The sequence below is a fragment of the Nerophis ophidion genome, linkage group LG11, assembly GCF_033978795.1.
Source record: "Nerophis ophidion isolate RoL-2023_Sa linkage group LG11, RoL_Noph_v1.0, whole genome shotgun sequence".
NCBI lineage: Eukaryota > Metazoa > Chordata > Actinopteri > Syngnathiformes > Syngnathidae > Nerophis > Nerophis ophidion.
Genome location: NC_084621.1, coordinates 12,791,719 through 12,814,584, shown reverse-complemented (window position 1 = coordinate 12,814,584; position 22,866 = coordinate 12,791,719). Strand labels below are relative to the sequence as shown.

Below are 22,866 nucleotides of genomic sequence, written 5' to 3'. Positions count from 1 at the left end.
GGTCAATAATGCTTCAATTGCAGAACCCTCAGACCCCCCCCCCAAAGACCCACAGCAGCCCCTTTTTGCTGAACGTGTGGTGGAGCAACTCCAGATGTGAACATCCTCTTTCCTCTCTCCCACACTTCCTCCTCCTTCTCTTCCTCCTCCTCCCCCTCTTTCTCCTCCTCCTCCTCCCCCAAGCAGCTTTGACTTTTCCATTTCCTTTTTTGGGGAAAAAATCCAAACGAGCGGCAGGGAGTTTCACCAACAGGAGTGTGCATCTGTTATTCTATGTGTGTGTGTGTGTGTGTGTGTGTGTGTGTGTGTGTGTGTGTGTGTGTGTGTGTGTGTGCGTGAGTGCTCTATCAAGGTGGTGAAACTGTCGACTCAGCATAAACACAACAGTGTGTGTGTTTGGACACTTTTGTGAGTTTGTTGTGGCTTTAACTCCACAAGACACACACACACACACACACACACACACACACACACACACACACACACACACACACACACACTCTTGTATTTCTTACCTTCTCGGGGCCGCGAGAAAAATGCCTCCCTCTTTAGGAGCTGCCTTTCTTATTTTACCAGAAGTGAGTTATGCTCTTTGAAGCAGCACATTTTTCGCCAAAGAATTTTTACACACTCAATTTTTTTTTTTACACTGATTTCTATGTTTAGTTTTTTAGACACTGAATTTGTCAACGCGTGGACTTTGGGGTTTGTTTTTCCGGAATGCAAAGGAAAGTTGGCGCGGGCAAGACTGAATTTTATACAATTATTTTTTTTTTGTTAATTTTTTTACACTGAATTTTTAACCACTGAATTGTTTTACCGTGATTTTTTTTTTACACTTAATTTATATACACTGAATTTTTCAGCAATGATTTTTTTTTTTAAATTTAAATTTTACACTGATTTGTTTTATGGTGACTTTTTTTTTGCAGTGAATTTTTGCACAGTTATTTTTTACACACTGACTTATTTTGCAGTGAATTTTTTTACACTGAATTTTTACGCATTTTTATGGTGAAATATTTTTTACACACTCAATTATTTTTTTTTTACACTGATTTTTATGTTTACATTTTTTAGACACTGAACTTGTCAACGCGTGGACTTTGGGGTTTGTTTTTCCAGAATGCAAAGGAAGGTTGGCGCGGGCAAGACTGAATTTTATACAATTATTTTTTTGGGGGTAATTTTTTTACACTGAATTTTTAACCACTGAATTGTTTTACCGTGATTTTTCTTACACTGAATTTATATACACTGAATTTTTCAGCAATTATTTTTTTTTAAAAACTGAAATTTTACACTGAATTGTATTATGGTGACTTTTTTTTTTACAGTGAATTTTTGCACAGTTATTTTTTACACACTGACTTATTTTGCAGTGAATTTTTTTACACTGAATGTTTACGCACTGAGTTGTTTTATGGTGAAATATTTTTTACACACTCAATTTTTTTTTTACACTGATTTTTATGTTTACATTTTTTAGACACTGAACTTGTCAACGCGTGGACTTTGGGGTTTGTTTTTCCAGAATGCAAAGGAAAGTTGGCGCGGGCAAGACTGAATTTCATACAATGAATTTTTTTACAGTGAATTATTTTACACTGAATTGTTTTATCGTGAATTTTTTATACTGAATTGTTTTATGGTGACTTTTTTTTTTGCAGTGAATTTTTGCAGTTATTTTTACACACTGACTTATTTTGCAGTGAATTTTTTTACACTGAATTTTTACGCACTGAGTAGTTTTATGATGAAATATTTTTTACACACTGAATTTTTTTTTACACTGATTTTTATGTTTACATTTTTTAGACACTGAACTTGTCAACGCGTGGACTTTGGGGTTTGTTTTTTCCAGAATGCAAAGGAAAGTTGGCGCGGGCAAGGCTGAATTTCATACAATGAATTTTTTTACAGTGAATTATTTTACACTGAATTGTTTTACCTTGATTTTTTTTATACTGAATTGTTTTAGGGTGACTTAGTTTACAGTGAATTTTTATACAATACATTTTTTACAATTCATTTTTTTACACTGAATTTCTTTTTACAGTGAATTTTCATGAATTGAATTTTAAAACATAATTTTATCTTAACATAAAAATTCAGTTACAAAAATTCAGTGGAAAAAAAGCTTTTGTAATAAAGACACAAATTAACCTACACAAATTATTTTGCGGTGAATTTTTATACATTTTTTTTTTTACAGTGAAATTTTTTTTATGTAATTGTTTTACTGTGAATTTTTTTGCACTGAATTTTACACACTGAATTGTTTCATGGTGACTTATTTTACAGTTAATTTTTACACAATTAATTTTTTCACCCATAATTTTTATACACAGAATTTTTTTCATACATTGAATTTTAAAACATAATTTTCTTTTAACATACACATTTAGTTACACAATTTCAGTGTAAAAAACAAACAAAAAAAACTTTTGTAATAAAGACACAAATTAACAAGCATGAATTTGAATTTAGGAGGCGTATTTTTACAGGAAAATGAGTTGAAGTTTCACTTTCCAACACTTTAGGGTTTTTGTACCTTTTATACCAAAAACCAGAAGACTTTTATTTCCCTTCCCAACGTGAAAATCAGTTCAAGAACACAAGACAGACGGCAATCATTTTTTCCTCCCTTTATTATCCACGGACACACACAAAACTCGCCATCATTGAAGCATGAACATTTACAAAAACATCAAACTCTTAAAACAACTCAGTGACGTTTCTCTCTTCTTCTTCTTTATTTAAAAAAAAGCACATTTGGCAACTCTGACTCACCAGCATCAAAGCTGAAATGATGAAATATATATATATATATATATATATATATATATATATATATATATATATATTTATATATATATATATATATATATATATACATACATACATACATATATATATATATGTATATATATATATATAGTAATACTTTTGTCACATTTGTTACAGTAAAACACAAAGAAAAGAGAGAAATATAGGAGAAATACACAATAAGAAAGTAAAATATGCATACTCTGACATAACAAAGTAAAAGGAACATATTTAGGATTATACTTGCTGTAGAAAATGCTCCAGACCAACAGGGGGCAGCATAGTACCAGAATGTGTTTTTAAGTACTTAAGAGCAAGCTAACTGGACCTGAAATTTGATGAAGAGAACTTGGCCACTCGTGAAGAAACAACAAAGATGAAAAGTGTTCCATTCGCACGTTTCAGTGTTTTCTTTCGCACTCTTTTGACTCCCCAGCACCTCTAGAGGCACACGCTGGTATTACAGGGCGAGCGCCAGCATGCTTCAAAAGGCTCCCGAAGCAAAAACGCTGATAAGAACGAGTTGATTTCATCATAAGGCGTGAGCAGAATAATTGAAATGAAAAAAAAAGCAAATATAAATGACAAAGAGTGGTTTTGTGCCGTGTTTTTTTTTTTTTTTTTTGTATTGTGTGAATTTTATGTGCATGCTACTTGTTAGCATCTTATTAGTCCAAAAGTGCAAAATTGACTTCACCGATCATGACAATAATATCTTGTAAAGGCTTTACAAATGGTTAGAGTGGCTTAAAAATATATATTTTATGTTACAGCCTTATTGTAATTCCTTTTTGTCCTCAAAATTCTACACACAATGCCCCATGATGACGGTGTGAAACAAAAATATTTTTCAGAGTTTTTTGCAAATTAATTAAAAATATTTAAAAGTAATCTAAAAACACTGTCATTATGGGGTATTGTGTGTAGAATTTTGAGGACAACAATGAATGCATTCCATTTTGGAATAAGGCTGCAACATAACGAGATGCGACGAAAAGTGACTATTTTTAAATATTACTAACCTGGGTGTTAAGCCATTTGAAAACCATTGATGCTTATAACAGGTTTGGAGGTTGTTTATAGGTAGGTTAGTAACGCTGTTAAACACTTTCAAGAAGATTCATTAATAATTAAAGCTGCAAGCAGCGTTAGTCGGGTCCGCCTTTGGCTGCTGCCGCCGCTACTCATTCCCTTGTCTAAGTCAGATCAACATAGACGTTTTTATTTCATGTCTCTACGACATTTCTAACAGAAGTTACATGCAGTTTTGTCTGGGTTTTTTCCTAGGGGGCGCTAGAGCGCGATTTTTATTTTTAGGGTTTGGTTTTTTTTATTAGATGGCAATTTTCGCCAGTCCTGATGTGTGTGTAAAATTTGGTGAGTTTTAAAGCATGGTAAGGGGGTCAAATTACAGATCGGCGTTTCTGGATGTTGTTGATAAATGGCTTTCGCTTTGTATAGTAGAGCTTTAACTTGCACTTTGAAGCATTTTAAAGGGGTCAAATTATAGCTCAAAGAGGCAAAAATGACATTTTTTAGGTAACTTTGCTCAGGGGTTCTTTGAAGGCGCGTAAAATCAAAACCGGAGCAGTAATCAAAACTCTGTTCTACACTATTAATCAAAAAGATTCAATGTCTCTCCTGTGCGAGTTTGAAGCCGAAACGACAAACGCGCTCAGAGGAGATAACTTTTGAAAAAAGGTGACGGGTGTTAACAAAACTTTTATTTTGAAGGGGTCATTTTTAACTTCCTGTTGATTTGTGCCGAAAGATGTCAATTATCTAAATGTAGGTCTAAGTGAGACCTACATAGAAGTTTTTGTTTGATGTCTTTCCGGCCTTCCAACTGGAAGTTACAAGCAATTTTGTTTGTATTTTCTTCCTAGGAGCAGTTTTTGCTCTGTTTTATTCAAAAATTGTGCTAGAGCGCAATTTTGAGTATTGGGATTCGGTTTTTTTTTTTAGATCGCAATTTTCGCCAGACCAATGTGTGTTTCAAATTTGTTGAGTTTTGAAGAATGTTAAGGGGGTGGAATTACAGCGCATAGGTGCGGAATAAAGAAAGAAAGAAAGAATAATTAAAGCTGCAAGCAGCATTGGTCGGGTCCGCCTTTGGCCGCTGCCAAGACCCGGTCTAAGCCACATAAAAGTCTTTGTTTCATGTCTCTACGACATTCCTAAAAGAAGTTACAAGCAGTTTTGTCTGGGTTTTTTCCTAGGGGGCGCTGGAGCGCAATTTTGACTTTTGGGGTGTGTTTTTTATTAATGTCAATTTTCGCCAGTCCTGATGTGTGTGTAAAATTTGGTGGGTTTTGAAGCATGTTAAGGGGGTCAAATTACAGATCGGCGTTTCTGGATGCTGTTGATAAATGGCTTTCGCTTTGTATAGTAGAGCTTTAACTTGCACTTTGAAGCAATTTAAAAGGGGTCAAATTACAGCTCAAAGAGGCAAAAATGACATTTTTTAGGTAACTTTGCGCAGGGGTTCTTTGAAGGTGCGTAAAATCAAAACCGGAGCAGTAATTAAAACTCTGTTCTACACTTTTAATCAGAAGGGTTCAATCCCTCTCCTGTGCGAGTTTGAAGCCGAAACGACAAACGCGCTCAGAGGAGATAACTTTTGAAAAAAGGTGATAGGTGTTAACAAAACTTTTATTTTGAAGGGGTCATTTTTAACTTCCTGTTGATTTTTGCCAAAGAATGTCAATTATCTAAATGTAGGTCTAAGTGAAACCTACATAGAAGTTTTTGTTTCATGTCTTTCCGGCATTCCTACTGGAAGTTACAAGCAATTTTGTTTGTATTTTCTTCCTAGGAGCAGTTTTTGCTCTGTTTTATTAAAAAATTGCGCTACAGCGCAATTTTGAGTATTGGGATTTGGTTTTTTCATTAGATCGCAATTTTCGCCAGACCAATGTGTGTGTCAAATTTGGAGAGTTTTGAAGCATGTTAAGGGGGTGGAATTACAGCGCATAGGTGCGGAATAAAGAAAGAAAGAAAGAATAATTAAAGCTGCAAGCAGCGTTGGTCGGGTCCGCCTTTGGCCGCTGCCAAGCCCCGGTCTAAGTCAGACCTACTTAGAAGTTTTTGTTGCATGTCTCTACGACATTCCTAACAGAAGTTACAAGCAGTTTTGTCAGGGTTTTTTTCTTAGGGGGCGCTGAAGCGCAATTATGACTTTAGGGGTTTGTTTTTTATTATATGGCAATTTTTGCCAGTCCTGATGTGTGTGTAAAATTTGGTGAGTTTTGAAGCATGTTAAGGGGGTAAAATTACAGATCGGCGTTTCTGGATGTTGTTGATAAATGGCTTTCGCTTGGCATAGTAGAGCTTTAACTTGCACTTTGAATCATTTTAAGGGGGTCAAATTACAGCTCAAAGAGGCAAAAAAGAAATTTTTTAGGAAAATTTGCGTAGGGGTTCTTTGAAGGCGCGTAAAATCAAAACCGGAGCAGTAATCAAAACTCTGATCCATACTGTTAATCAGAAGGGTCCAAACTCTCTCCTGTGCGGGTTTGAAGCCGAAACGACAAATGCGCTCAGAGGAGATAACTTTTGAAAAAAGGTGACGGGTGTTAACAAAACTTTTATTTTGAAGGGGTCATTTTTAACTTCCTGTTGATTTTTGCCGAAATCATCTAAATGTAGGTCTAAGTGAGACCTACATAGAAGTTTTTGTTTCATGTCTTTCCGGCCTTCCTACTGGAAGATACAAGCAATTTTGTTTGTATTTTCTTCCTAGGAGCAGTTTTTGCTCTGTTTTATTAAAAAATTGCGCTAGAGGGGGGTGGAATTACAGCGCATAGGTGTGGAATAAAGAAAGAAAGAAAGAATAATTAAAGCTGCAAGCAGCATTGGTCGGGTCCGCCTTTGGCCGCTGCCAAGCCCTGGTGTAAGTCAGACCTACATAGAGGTCTTTGTTTCATGTCTCTACGGCATTCCTAACAGAAGTTACAAACAGTTTTGTCTGGGTTTTTTCCTAAGGGGCGCTAGAGCGCAATTTTGACTTTTGGGGTTTGGTTTTTTATTAGATGGCAATTTTCGCCAGTCCTGATGTGTGTAAAATTTGGTGAATTTTGAAGCATGTTAAGGGGGTCAAATTACAGATCGGCGTTTCTGGATGTTGTTGATAAATGGCTTTCGCTTTGTATAGTAGAGCTTTGACTTGCACTTTGAAGCATTTTAAAGGGGTCAAATTACAGCTCAAAGAGGCAAAAATGACATTTTTTTTAGGTAACTTTGCGCAGGGGTTCTTTGAAGGCGCGTAAAATCAAAACCGGAGCAGTAATCAAAACTCTGTTCAACACTATTAATCAAAAGGATTCAATGTCTCTCCTGTGCGAGTTTGAAGCCGAAACGACAAACGCGCTCAGAGGAGATAACTTTTGAAAAAATGTGACGGGTGTTAACAAAACTTTTATTTTGAAGGGGTCATTTTTAACTTCCTGTTGATTTGTGCTGAAAGATGTCAATTATCTAAATGTAGGTCTAAGTGAGACCTACATAGAAGTTTTTGTTTCATGTCTTTCCGGCCTTCCCACTGGAAGTTAAAAGCAATTTTGTTTGTATTTTCTTCCTAGGAGCAGTTTTTGCTCTGTTTTTTTCACGCAATTTTGAGTATTGGGATTTGTTCTTTTCATTAGATCGCAATTTTCGCCAGTCCTGATGTGTGTGCCAAGTTTGGTGAGTTTTGAAGCATTTTAAGGGGGTCAAATTACAGTTCAAAGAGGCAAAAATAGCATTTTTTGCAAAAATTTTGCTTTGAATGGGTTTTTGCAAAATTTTTGTTGATTTTTGTCCTAGAAGATACAATTATGACATTTAGGTCTAAGTTAGACCTACGTGACAGTTTTTATTTCATGTCTGTACGACATTCCTAACGGAAGTTACAAGCAGTCTGTTTTTCTTTCCTTCCTAGGGGGCGCTAGCGCGCAATTTTGATTTTTCTGGTTTGGCTGCCCAATAAGTTGGGAAGGCATGCCAGACCGATGTGTGTGTAAAATTTGGGGAGTTTTAAAGCATGGTAAGGGGGTCAAATTACAGACCGGCGTTTCTGGATGTTGTTGATAAATGGCTTTCGCGTTGTATAGTAGAGCTTTAACTTGCACTTTGAAGCACTTTAAAGGGGTCAAATTACAGCTCAAAGAGGCAAAAATGACATTTTTAGGTAACTTTGCGCGGGGTTCTTTGAAGGCGCGTAAAATCAAAACCGGAGCAGTAATCAAAACTTTGTTCTACACTTTTAATCAGAAGGGTTCGATGTCTCTCCTGTGCGCGTTTGAAGCCGAAACGACAAACGCGCTCAGAGGAGATAACGTTTGAAAAAAGGTGACGGTTGTTCACAAAACTTTTATTTTGAAGGGGCAATTTTGAACTTCCTGTTGATTTTTGCCGAAGGATGTCGATTATCTAAATGTAGGTCTAAGTGAGACCTACATATAAGTTTTTGTTTCATGTCTTTCCGGCATTCCTACTGGAAGTTACAAGCAATTTTGTTAGTATTTTCTTCCTGGGAGCAGTTTTTGCTCTGTTTTATTTTATTTATTTGAGTATTGGGATTTGGTTTTTTCATTAGATCGCAATTTTCGTGGAGTCATTTTGCAATGGGCCTGCGGACCCTAATTATTAACTACTATTTTATTTGAGCTATATGGTAATATACACCTGATCATAAGGCTAATAACAGTGAGTCCAGAAAGTATTCACAGATTTTATGTTAAAGCCTTATTCCGAAATGGAATAATTCATTTTTGTCCTCAAAATTCTACACACAATGCCCCATGATGACGGTGTGAAAAAAATTAAATATTTTTCCGAGTTTTTTGCTAATTAATTAAAAATATTTAAAAGTGATACAAAAATGTTTCCACATTGTCACTGTGGGGTATTTTGTGTAGAATTTTGAGGACAACAATGAATGTATTCCATGTTGGAATAAGGCTGTAACATAAGATGTGACAAAAAGTGACTACTTTAAAACATTACTAACCTAGTTATTAACACATTTGGAAATAATTTATAAAGTTACGTTTGTAAAAGGTTTCGAAATTGTTTATAAGAAGGTTAGTAATGCTCTTAAACATTAATAAATCATTATTAACTACTATTTTATTTGAGCTATATGGTAATATACACCTGATTATAAGGCTAATAGCAATGTACAGGGAGTCCAGAAAGTATTCCCAGATTTTATGTTACAGCCTTATTCCACAATGGAATGATTATTTTTTTTGTTCTCAAAATTCTACACACAATACCCCATGACAGTGTGAAAAATATAGCTTTATTTTTCAGAGATTTTTGCAAATTTATGACAAATTAAAAGTAATCCAAAAACTCCACTTTTACACATTTTATGTTACAGCCTTATTCTACAGTGGAATAATTCATTTCTGTCCTGAAAATTCTACACACAATACCCCATGACAGTGTGAAAAAAATGGTTCTTTTTCAGGGATTTTTGCAAATTTATGAAAAATTAAAAGTAATCCAAAAACTCCACTTTTTTAAACATTTTATGTTACAGCCTTATTCCACAATGGAATGATAAATTTTGTCCTCAAAATTCTACACACAATACCCCATGACAGTGTGAAAAATATAGCTTTATTTTTCAGAGATTTTTGCAAATTTTTGACAAATGAAAAGTAATCCAAAAACTCCACTTTTTTTTTTTACACACATTTTATGTTACAGCCTTATTCCACAAATGGAGTAATTCATTTTTGTCCTGAAAATTCTACACACAATACCCCATGACAGTGTGAAAAAGAACTGTTATTTTTCAGAGATTTTTGCAAATTTATGAAAAATTAAAAGTAATCCAAAAACTCAATTTTTTTTTATTTACACATTTTACGTTACAGCCTTATTCCACAATGGAATAATTAATTTTTGTCCTCAAAATTCTACACACAATACCCCATGACAGTAAGATTTTTGCAAATTTATGAACAATTAAAAGTAATCCAAAAACTCCACTTTTACACATTTTATGTTACAGCCTTATTCTACAGTGGAATAATTCATTTTTGTCCTCAAAATTCTACACACAATACCCCATGACAGTGTGAAAAAAATGGTTCTTTTTCAGGGATTTTTGCAAATTTATGAAAAATTAAAAGTAATCCAAAAACTCCACTTTTTTTTTTTACACATTTTATGTTACAGCCTTATTCCGCAATGGAATAATTCATTTTTGTCCTCAAAATTCTACACACAATACCCCATGACAGTGTGAAAAATATAGCTTTCTTTTTCAGAGATTTTTGCACATTTTTGACGAATGAAAAGTAATCCAAAAACTCCACTTTTTTTTTTTTTTTTTTACACACATTTTATTTTACAGCCTTATTCCACAAGTGGAATAATTCATTTTTGTCCTGAAAATTCTACACACAATACCCCATGACAGTGTGACAAATTTTTATTATTTTTCAGAGATTTTTGCAAATTAATGAAAAATTAGAAGTAATCCACAAACTCAACTTTTAAATTTTTTTTTTTTTTTTTTTACACATTTTACGCTACAGCCTTATTCCACAATGGAATAATTCATTTTTGTCCTCAAAATTCTACACACAATACCCCATGACAGTAAGATTTTTGCAAATTTATGAAAAATTAAAAGTAATCCAAAAACTCCACTTTTACACATTTTATGTTACAGCCTTATTCTACAGTGGAATAATTCATTTTTGTCCTGAAAATTCTACACAATACCCCATGACAGTGTGAAAAAAAAATATTATTTTTCAGAGATTTTTGCAAATTTATGAAAAATTAAAAGTAATCCAAAAATTCTACTTTTTTTTTTTTTTTTACACATTTTACGTTAGAGCCTTATTCCAGAATGGAATAATGAATTTTTGTCCTCAAAATTCTACACACAATACCCCATGACAGTAAGATTTTTGCAAAATTATGAAAAATTAAAAGTAATCCAAAAACTCCACTTTTTTTTGTACACATTTTACGTTACAGCCTTATTCCACAATGGAATAATTAATTTTTGTCCTCAAAATTCTACACACAATACCCCATGACAGTAAGATTTTTGCAAATTTATGAACAATTAAAAGTAATCCAAAAACTCCACTTTTACACATTTTATGTTACAGCCTTATTCTACAGTGGAATAATTCATTTTTGTCCTCAAAATTCTACACACAATACCCCATGACAGTGTGAAAAAAATGGTTCTTTTTCAGGGATTTTTGCAAATTTATGAAAAATTAAAAGTAATCCAAAAACTCAACTTTTTTTTATTTTTTATTTTTTTTTACACATTTTACGTTACAGCCTTATTCCACAATGGAATAATTAATTTTTGTCCTCAAAATTCTACACACAATACCCCATGACAGTGAGATTTTTGCAAATTTATGAACAATTAAAAGTAATCCAAAAACTCCACTTTTACACATTTTATGTTACAGCCTTATTCTACAGTGGAATAATTCATTTTTGTCCTCAAAATTCTACACACAATACCCCATGACAGTGTGAAAAAAATGGTTCTTTTTCAGGGATTTTTGCAAATTTATGAAAAATTAAAAGTAATCCAAAAACTCAACTTTTTTTTATTTTTTATTTTTTTTTACACATTTTACGTTACAGCCTTATTCCACAATGGAATAATTAATTTTTGTCCTCAAAATTCTACACACAATACCCCATGACAGTGAGATTTTTGCAAATTCATGAAAAATTAAAAGTAATCCAAAAACTCCACTTTTTTTTTTCAAACATTTTATGTTACAGCCTTATTCCGCAATGGAATAATTCATTTTTGTCCTCAAAATTCTACACACAATACTCCATGACAGTACGATTTTTGCAAATTTATGAAAAATGAAAAGTATTCCAAAAACTCCACTTTTTTTAAAATACATTTTATGTTACAGGCTTATTCCACAGTGGAATAATTCATTTTTGTCCTCAAAATTCTACACACAAAACTCCTTGACAGTGTGAAGCATTAACAACTTATACAGCCTTTATAAGGCTAATTCTTATAAAGCTGGTAATATTTGTTCCCCCCTTCAAAAGAGTAACATTTGGGTGTGTTGCTACGATGTAAATAAGATGCACGGATGAAGATGATGGTGGCGATGTGTGACACGTTGCAAATGCCAAAAAATAAAATAATAAAAAAAAGACGATGATGGAATCTTGGTCCATACAGCACAAGGAAGTTTTTGTGGTTTTGGCGTGAGTTTGCCCCGTGTTACCTCAGACTTTGGCTGCCGCCGGAGAAAAATGGCAGATGTTTATAGGCTGCTGTGGCAGTCGCGGCACAGGATGCGCTCGCCGTCGGGGAAGAAGCCGGCGCCCACCAGCGACACGGAGCACTGGGAGCAGGTGAAGCAGGGCTGATGCCACTGCCGCTCCTCGAAGGAGATGTACTTGCCCCCGCCGAAACCTGCCAATAAAGAAGAGAGGAGTAGCAACCAGATGGAATCCCCACACTGATAATTCATTATAATATTAATAATGATGATACAGATTATCTGTATTGCTAATAACATCGTATATAGACATATAGGAAACAGGCAGCTAATACAAATGATCTTTAACGCACATGTAAATAATATTTATCAGGATTTTTATGGGCCTGCTCGCGATACGAGCGCCCACACTCACCAACGCTTGCAATTATCTGCTCAGGCCCTAATAAAAAATAAATAAATAAAATAAAATAAAATGAAATGAAAATAAATACAATTAAATATCCATCCATCCATTTTCTACCGCTTATTCCCTTTTGGGGTCGCGGGGGGCGCTGGCGCCTATCTCAGCTACAATCGGGCGGAAGGTGGGGTACACCCTGGACAAGTCGCCACCTCATCGCAGGGCCAACACAGATAGACAGACAACATTCACACTCACATTCACACACTAGGGACCATTTTTAGTGTTGCCCCAGGTGCATGTCTTTGCAAAAAAAAAAAAAAAAAAAAATTAAATGCAATTAAATAAAAACAAATAAAATGAAAATAAAAAAAGTAAAATAAAGAGAAAAAAAATCTAATAAAATAAAATGAAAAGAAAAACAATTAAATAAGAATAAATACGAATTAATAAAAATAAAAGGAAGTAAATAAAAATAAAAATAAATCAATTAAAATAAATACAATTAAATAAAAAAAAATAAAAATAAAAAAAAAAACAAGTAAAATAAAGAGAAAAAAAATCCAATAAAATAAAATGAAAAGAAAAACAATTAAATAAAAATAAATACGAATTAATAAAAATAAAATGAAGTAAATAAAAATAAAAATATTAAAATAAATACAATGAAATAAAAATAAATAAAATGAAATGACATTGAATTTTAAAAGAAAAAAGGAAAGAAATGAAATGAAGTAAAATGAAAAAAAAAAAGGAAAATATATTTTTTCGTCATGATCCACGTCTTGGATCATGGCATCTTCTGGTTTTGGTTCTGTTTATTTGTCTTCCTCAGTTCTTTGTGGCACTTCCTGGTTTTGTTTCCGTTGTCATAGTTACCCGCTGTCTCTGCTTTGATCACGCGCACCTGCCTTGATTATTTCCATCCATTTTCTACCGCTTATTCCCTTTTGGGGTCGCGGGGGGGGCGCTGGCGCCTATCTCAGCTACAATCGGGCGGAAGGCGGGGTACACCCTGGACAAGTCGCCACCTCATCGCAGGGCCAACACAGATACCCTATATAGGCCCGCCTCTGTTTGACATTCAGTGTTGGACTCTTGTTTTCTCCCACGCAACAGATGACGTCACATTCCAGCATTGTGGTAACTATTAGCGCTCGATTAGCTTCCACGCTATTTTGTTTGTTCTTTTCCCTAGTTCTCACGCTAGCGCTTTCTGTTCTTCCTAGCTTCCAAGCTAGTTCTCTTGTTGTGTTTGTTAGTGCCTTCATGCAAAGTGTTTTGTCTCCTAGTCTGTTTTATTTTGTTCTTTAGTGTGTAAATAAATCATTATCCTTACCCTCCCGCTGTGTTTCATCTTCCGCTGCACCCATGAGAGAACAACTCGTCAATACAATTAAATCAAAATAAATACAATGCAATGAAATAAAAAAAAAAAAAAAGAAAAAATAAAGAAAATTAGGTATAATATAATACAATTAAAAAATGCATTAAAAGAAATACAACTAAATAAACAAATAAAATGAAATGAAATACTGTCAGAGTTAGTTTGTGACAAACCCCAAGATGCAGAGATGGAGTGAGGAAACATGATTGAATAAAAAACACTAAAACAAGAACAAACCAAAGGGGTACAACAAAAAGCGCGCACGAGGCGGATAACAAACAAAGAGAGCTAGCATGGGAACTAGAAAATAAACGGAGCTTAGCATGGAAGCGAGCAAAAACAAAAAAGGCCTAGCATGGAAGCTAGCAGGTATTGAGCCGGAAACAGAAGTCATACATGTAACATGAAAACAAACTTGGAAGCAGGGAACAAAAAGACAATAAGCTACAAAATACTATCGAAAATAGATCACCACAACGCCGTATCGACACGATATGATACGACAAGACACGACAGGTAGCAACGACAAGAGCGACAATAATCCAGCCCAGACTGGATGGGAAGGCAGGTTAGAATAGGACCGGGCTGATTGACACCAGGTGCCAATCAGCCACAGCTGAGGGGGAAAAGCGCTCAGGGAGAAACACAGGAAATAGACAAAATAAGAGCGCTGACAGGAAATACTACACATACAGAGGACAACCAAGACAAATGCAGACGAAAAAACTAAAACATAAACAAACTGTCAGGGAAAGCCTGACAAACACACATTTAAATAAATAAAATTGAGTAAAATAGAAAAAAAAATTAAATTAAATGCAATTAAATAAATATAAATACAATGAAATAAAATAAAACATTTAAAAAAATTAATTAAATCAAATACAATTAAAGAAATACCCAAAGGGAATAAGCGGTAGAAATGGATGGATGGATGAAATAAAATGAAACATTTTAAAAAATTGAAAAGAAAGAAAAATAATTAAGTAAAATAAAATTGAATAAATACAATTAAATAAAAATAAATACAATGAAATGAAATAAACATTTAAAAAAATAAATAAATAAAATGAAGTGAAATAAGATCAAATAAAATAAAGCCACTTTAGACGGTCCTCATCTTTTGTAGCAATTAGGATCAAGATGTGAACTCCTGAAACTGACTTTTTAACTTTTTGTGGCGAACCATCAGATCAAAATTTGGCGCGATGCCACACCCACAATCTGTCATTTGCGAAACATTTTTTTTGCAATTCATCATCACCCTTCAGTTCAGTATCCGCCTCTAAGCAAGTTAAAGTGTAAATATGACGGCAGTTTTGGCCGTTAGTTACTGAACCAGGAGGCCCTTCATCATAATTTCTACCAAATAAATTCAAGATCTGAATTCTATTAACCTTGGGTGTTTTTTGAAATATTGTAAAGCAAATTAATCTGTTACAGGGTCAAACCGCCACTTTCATGAAGTCTACAGGCAATGTTTTACTGAAGTAACATTCCAAGTACGCCTGCAAAGATTCATCCATTAAATTCATTCATTGGGATAAAAAAAAAAAGTTTTAATATATATTTTGTTGCTTCGATTAATTGTTAAATGCCGCAAGTCGGTCTTAAACCTGAGGAATTTCTGTGGGAATTATACACCCGTCCATCCATTTACTACCGCTTTGTCCCTTTCGGGCTCGCAGGGGCTGCTGGAGCCTCTTACAGTCAATATTATTATTACTAGTGTAGTTCAAATATAACATTTTTAATCCAGATTAATCACCATTTTTCATTTTGATTGATTGCGATTAATCACAGTTAAGTACTTAAATTAACTTTAAAAAGACCCCAATATTTTGACACAAATGTGATGTTATTGTCAGAATGACATACAACAAATGACAAAATATGTTCTATAAATTATATTAATTATAAATGATGATGTATAGTAATTATTAAAATGTATGCATTTTTTAAAAGCATAATCACAGTTACTTTAAAATTTAGTGTCATTTTACATTTTTTTTTCTGCAATTTATTCTTTGACACAAATGTGATTTTTATTGTCAGAATGTCACATAAGAAATTACAAAATATGTTCTATAAATTATATTAATTATAAATAATGATATTTAGTAATTATTAAATTGTAGGTAATTTTTTTAAAATGCATAATCACAACTACTTTAGAATTAAGTGTCATTTTAAATATTTTATTTTCTATTTCTTCTTTATTTGACACGTGATTTTATTGTCAGAATGTCATATAACAAATGACAAAATATGTTTAATAAATTATAAATAATGATATTTAGTAAGTATTAAATTGTATGCCATTTTTTAATGCATTTTTCATTTTGATGAATTGCGATTAATCACAGTTAAGTACTTAAATTAACTTTAAAAAGACCCCAATATTTTGACACAAATGTGATGTTATTGTCAGAATGACATACAACAAATGACAAAATATGTTCTATAAATTATATTAATTATAAATGATGATATATAGTGATTATCAAATTGTATGTATTTTTTTAAAATGCATAATCACAATTACTTTCAAATTTAGTGTCATTTTAAATATATATTTTTTCAATTTCTTCTTTGACGCAAATTTGATTTTATTGTCAGAATGTTATATAAGAAATGACAAACTATGTTCTAAAAAAATATATTAATTATAAATAATGATATTTAATAAAAAGACCCCAATATTTTGACACAAATGTGATTTTATTGTCAGAATGACATACAACAAATGACAAAAGATGTTCTATAAATTATATTAATTATAAATAATGATATTTAGTCATTATTAAATTGTATGCAATTTTTTATTGCATAATCACAATTACTTTAGAATTAAGTGCCATTTTAAATATTTTTTTTCTATTTCTTCTTTATTTGACACAAATGTGATTTTATTGTCAAAATATGTTCTATAAATTAAATTAATTCTAAATGATGATATATAGTGATTATTAAATTGTATGTATTTAAAAAAAAATGCATAATCACAATTACTTTCAAATTTAGTGTCATTTTAAATGTACATTTTTTCAATTTCTTCTTTGATGCAAATTTGATTTTATTGTCAGAATGTTATATAAGAAATGACAAACTATGTTCTAAAAAAGATATTAATTATAAATAATGATAGTTAGTCATTATTAAATTGTATGCAATTTTTTATTGCATAATCACAATTACTTTAGAATTAAGTGTCATTTTAAATATTTTATTTTCTATTTCTTCTTTATTTGAAACATGTGATTTTATTGTCAGAATGTCATACAACAAATGACAAAATATGTTTAATAATTTATAAATAATGATATTGATTTAATATAAAATTGTATGCAATTTTTTAAATGCATAATCATTTACTTTCAAATTTTAAATATTTTTTTTTCTATTTCTTCTTTATTTGACACAAATGTGATTTTATTGTCAGAATGTCACAAAACAAATGACAAAATATGTTCTATAAGTTATATTAATTATAAATAACGATATTTAGTAACTATTCAATTGTATGCATTTTTTAATGTATAATCACAATTAATTTTAAGTTAAGTGTCATTTAAATACTTTTTTTTCTATTTCTTCTTTATTCGACACAAATGAGATTTTATTGTCAGAATGTCATACAGCAAATGACAAAATAAGTTCTATAAATTAGATTAATTATAAATGATGATATATAGTGATTATTAAATTGTATGTGTTTTTTAAAAATGCATAATCACAATTACTTTCAAATTTATTTTTTTTCAATTTCTTCTTTGACGCAAATGTCATTTTACTGTCAGAATGCTACATAAGAAATGACAAACTATGTTCTAAAAAATATATTAATTATAAATAATGATATTTAGTCATTATTAAATTGCGTGCATTTTTTCCTAATGCATGTGCACAATTCCTTTCAACTTAAGTGCCATTTTAAATATTTTTTTTTCCATTTCTTCTTTATTTGATACAAATGTGATTTTATTGTCAGAATGTCACATAACAAATGAAAATATGTTCTATAAATTATATTAATTATAAATAATGATATTTAGTCATTATTAAATTGTATGCAATTTTTAAAAATGCATAATCACAATTACTTTCAAATTTAGTGTCATTTTAAATATATATTTTTTCAATTTCTTCTTTGACGCAAATGTGATTTTATTGTTAGAATGTTATATAAGAAATGACAAACTATGTTCTAAAAAAATATATTAATTATAAATAATGATATTTAATAAAAAGACCCCAATATTTTGACACAAATGTGATTTTATTGTCAGAATGTCATACAACAAATGACAAAAGATGTTCTATAAATTATATTAATTATAAATAATTATATTTAGTCATTATTAAATTGTATGCAATTTTTTATTGCATAATCACAATTACTTTAGAATTAAGAGTCATTTTAAATATTTTATTTTCTATTTCTTCTCTATTTGAAACATGTGATTTTATTGTCAGAATGTCATACAACAAATGACAAAATATGTTTAATAATTTATAAATAATGATATTGATTTAATATAAAATTGTGTGCAATTTTTTAAATGCATAATCAATTACTTTCAAATTTTAAATATTTTTTTTCCTATTTTTTCTTTATTCAACACAAATGTGATTTTTTGTCAGAATGTCAGAAAACAAATGACAAAATATGTTCTATAAGTTATAATAATTATAAATAACGATATTTAGTAATTATTCAATTGTATGCCTTTTTTATGTATAATCACAATTACTTTTAAGTTAAGTGTCATTTTAAATACTTTTTTTTCTATTTCTTCTTTATTCGACAGAAATTTGATTTTATTGTCAGAATGTCATACAACAAATGGCAAAATATGTTCTATAAATTAGATTAATTATAAATGATGATATATAGTGATTATTAAATTGTATGCAATTTTAAAAAAATGCATAGTCACAATTACTTTCAAATTTATTTTTTTTCAATTTCTTCTTTGACACAAATGTCATTTTACTGTCAGAATGTTATATAAGAAATGACAAACTATGTTCTAAAAAATATATTAATGATAAATAATGATATTTAGTCATTATTAAATTGCGTGCATTTTTCCTAATGCATATGCACAATTCCTTTCAACTTAAGTGCCATTTTAAATATATTTTTTTCCATTTCTTCTTTATTTGACACAAATGTGATTTTATTGTCAGAATGTCACATAACAAATGAAAATATGTTCTATAAATTATATTAATCTTAAATAATGATATTTAGTCATTATTAAATTGTATGCAATTTTTTAAAATGCATAATCACAATTACTTTCAAATTTAGTGTCATTTTAAATATATATTTTTTCAATTTCTTCTTTGACGCAAATGTGATTTTATTGTCAGAATGTTATATAAGAAATGACAAACTATGTTCTAAAAAATATATTAATTATAAATAATGATATTTAGTCATTATTAAATTGTATGGAATTTAAAAAAAATGCATAATCACAATTACTTTCAAAATTAAGTGTCAACCTGAACTCTCACAGACTTTCTAATTGGTCAAGCGTTGGTGGGCGGGGCATCAGAAATGAAAACAATCCCAAGATTTCGGGGCTGTGAATCTGATTTTGAACTACTGAATCTGAACTACTGTAATCAGTTATAGAGTTATTGGAAAAGAAGATGATTTATTAATGCATTTTGACATATTTTAGGGCCATTTAATGATGACTTGACATTTTCATCTAGAACATGTAATCACGTGTGGTTTGTTCCTTGCCTGTGATTGGTTTGCTGCAGGCCTGGCACTTCTTGGCGTAGAGGCTGCCGAAGCACTTGAGGCAGTAGGGGCTCTCGTCCCGCGAGGTGAAGTGTTGGCCGGCCAGCTGCGTCTTGCAGCCGCTGCACACGAAACACTCCTTGTGCCAGGGCTCGTCCCGGTAGGTCACGCCACCTTTGGCCAGGGTCTGCAGGAGGGGAGGGTAAACCTTTCCTGATCGGCCAAATCGAGCAATGAGCCGCATTTATTCTGGCAAACGGATACTTTGTTAAAATCAATCTTCCAGTTAAAAAGACTGTTTATCAATCAATCCATCGTAATAAAAACGATCCTAAATTTTTGTTTAGTACGGTAGCATCGCTAACCCAACAAGGGACTCCTTCCAGTAGCTCAACCCACTCAGCTGATGACTTTATGCAATTCTTTAGTAAGAAAATTGAAGTCATTAGAAAGGAGATTAAAGACAATGCGTCCCAGCTATTAACACTGAAACGATGGTATATACGGCGGATACTGCCCTCCAAAATAGTTTCTCTCGTTTTGATGAAATAACATTAGAGGAATTGTTACAACGTGTAAATGGAATAAAACAAACAACATGTTTACTTGACCCACTTCCTGGGAAACTGATCAAGGAGCTCTTTGTATTATTAGGTCCATCAGTGCTAAATATTATAAACTTATCACTTTCCTCGGGCACTGTTCCCCTAGCATTCAAAAAAGCGGTTATTCATCCTCTTCTTAAAAGACCTAACCTCGATCCTGACCTCATGGTAAACTACCGACCGGTGTCTCACCTTCCCTTTATTTCAAAAATCCTCGAAAAAATTGTTGCGGAGCGGTTAAATGAACACTTAGCGTCTAACAATCTATGTGCAAATAAACTCCACGGAGACAGCCCACGCAAAAATGACTAATGATCTATTGCTAACGATGGATTCTGATGCGTCATCTATGTTGCTGCTCCTCGATCTTAGCGCTGCTTTCGATACCGTCGATCATAATATTTTATTAGAGCGTATCAAAACACGAATTGGTATGTTAGACTCAGCCCTGTCTTGGTTTAACTCTTATCTTACTGATAGGATGCAGTACGTCTCCCATAACAGTGTGACCTCGGACTATGTTAAGGTAACGTGTGGAGTTCCCCAGGGTTCGGTCCTTGGCCCTGCACTCTTCAGCATCTACATGCTGCCGCTGGGTGACGTCATACGCAAATACGGTATTAGCTTTCACTGCTATGCTGATGACACCCAACTCTACATGCCCCTAAAGCTGACCAACACGCCGGACTGTAGTCAGTTGGAAGCGTGTCTTAATGAAATTAAACAATGGATGTCCGCTAACTTTTTGCAACTTAACGCCAAAAAAATGGAAATGCTGATTATCGGTCCTGCTAGACACCGACCTCTATTTAATAATACAACTTTAACATTTGACAACCAAATAATAAAACAAGGTGACTCGGTAAAAAATCTGGGTATTATCTTCGACCCAACTCTCTCCTTTAAGTCACACATTAAAAGCGTTACTAAAACGGCCTTCTTTCATCTCTGTAATATCGCTAAAATTCGCTCCATTCTGTCCACTAAAGACGCCGAGATCATTATCCATGCGTTTGTTACGTCTCGCCTCGATTACTGTAACGTATTATTTTCGGGTCTCCTTATGTCTAGCATTAAAAGATTACAGTTGGTACAAAATGCGGCTGCTAGACTTTAGACAAGAACAAGAAAGTTCGATCACATTACGCCTGTACTGGCTCACCTGCACTGGCTTCCTGTGCACTTAAGATGTGACTTTAAGGTTTTACTACTTACGTATAAAATACTACACGGTCTAGCTCCATCCTATCTTGCCGATTGTATTGTACCATATGTCCCGGCAAGAAATCTGCGTTCAAAAGACTCCGGCTTATTAGTGATTCCTAGAGCCCAAAAAAAGTCTGCGGGCTATAGAGCGTTTTCCGTTCGGGCTCCAGTACTCTGGAATGCCCTCCCGGTAACAGTTCGAGATGCAACCTCAGTAGAAGCATTTAAGTCTCACCTTAAAACTCATCTGTATACTCTAGCCTTTAAATAGACCTCCTTTTTAGACCAGTTGATCTGCCGCTTCTTTTCTTTCTCCTATGTCCTCCCCTCCCTTTTGGAGGGGGTCCGGTCCGATGACCATGGATGAAGTACTGGCTGTCCAGAGTCGAGACCCGGGATGGACCGCTCGTCGGGACCCAGGATGGACCGCTCGCCTGTATCGGTTGGGGACATCTCTACGCTGCTGATCCGCCTACGCTTGAGATGGTGTCCTGTGGACGGGACTCTCGCTGCTGTCTTGGATCCGCTTTGAACTGGACTCTCGCGGCTGTGTTGGATCCACTATGGATTGAACTTTCACAGCATCATGTTAGACCCGCTCGACATCCATTGCTTTCGGTCCCCTATAGGGGTGGGGGGGGGGGGGGGGGGGGGGGGGGTTGCCCACATCTGAGGTCCTCTCCAAGGTTTCTCATAGTCAGCATTGTCACTGGCGTCCCACTGGATGTGAATTCTCCCTGCCCACTGGGTGTGAGTTTTCCTTGCCCTTTTGTGGGTTCTTAGGGACGGCGTGGCACAGTGGGAGAGTGGCCGTGCGCAACCCGAGGGGCCCTGGTTCAAATCCCACCTAGTACCAACCTCGTCACGTCCGTTGTGTCCTGAGCAAGACACTTCACCCTTGCTCCTGATGGGTACTGGTTGGCGCCTTGCATGGCAGCTCCCTCCATCAGTGTGTGAATGTGTGTGTGAATGGGTAAATGTGGAAGTAGTGTCAAAGCGCTTTGAGTACCTTGAAGGTAGAAAAGCGCTATACAAGTACAACCCATTTATCATTTATTTTATTCTTCCGAGGATGTTGTAGTCGTAATGATTTGTGCAGTCCTTTGAGACATTTGTGATTTGGGGCTATATAAATAAACATTGATTGATTGATTGATTGATTTATCAATCAATCAATCAATCAATGTTTACTTATATAGCCTTAAATCACTAGTGTCTCAAAGGGCTGCACAAACCACCACGACATCCTCGGTAGGCCCACATAAGGGCAAGGAAAACTCACACCCAGTGGGACGTCGGTGACAATGATGACTATGAGAACCTTGGAGAGGAGGAAAGCAATGGATGTCGAGCGGGTCTAACATGATACTGTGAAAGTTCAATCCATAATGGATCCAACACAGTCACGAGAGTCCAGTCCAAAGCGGATCCAACACAGCAGCGAG

General features: G+C 33.4%; 1 protein-coding gene across 2 annotated transcripts in view; it reads right to left on the bottom strand.

Moving 5' to 3' along the window:
* Positions 1 to 3,423: 3,423 nt before the first annotated feature.
* The window catches only part of fhl3a (four and a half LIM domains 3a), a 126,639-nt gene continuing 107,196 nt past the window's right edge, over positions 3,424 to 22,866 (bottom strand). For both annotated transcript variants that reach the window (XM_061915105.1, XM_061915107.1), the window contains 2 exons: positions 19,611 to 19,797; positions 3,424 to 12,253 (listed from right to left, as the gene is read on the bottom strand). In XM_061915105.1, coding sequence (XP_061771089.1) covers positions 12,102 to 12,253; positions 19,611 to 19,797 — 339 coding nt within the window. In that variant the 3' untranslated portion in view covers positions 3,424 to 12,101. The remainder of the gene's footprint in view (positions 12,254 to 19,610; positions 19,798 to 22,866) is intronic.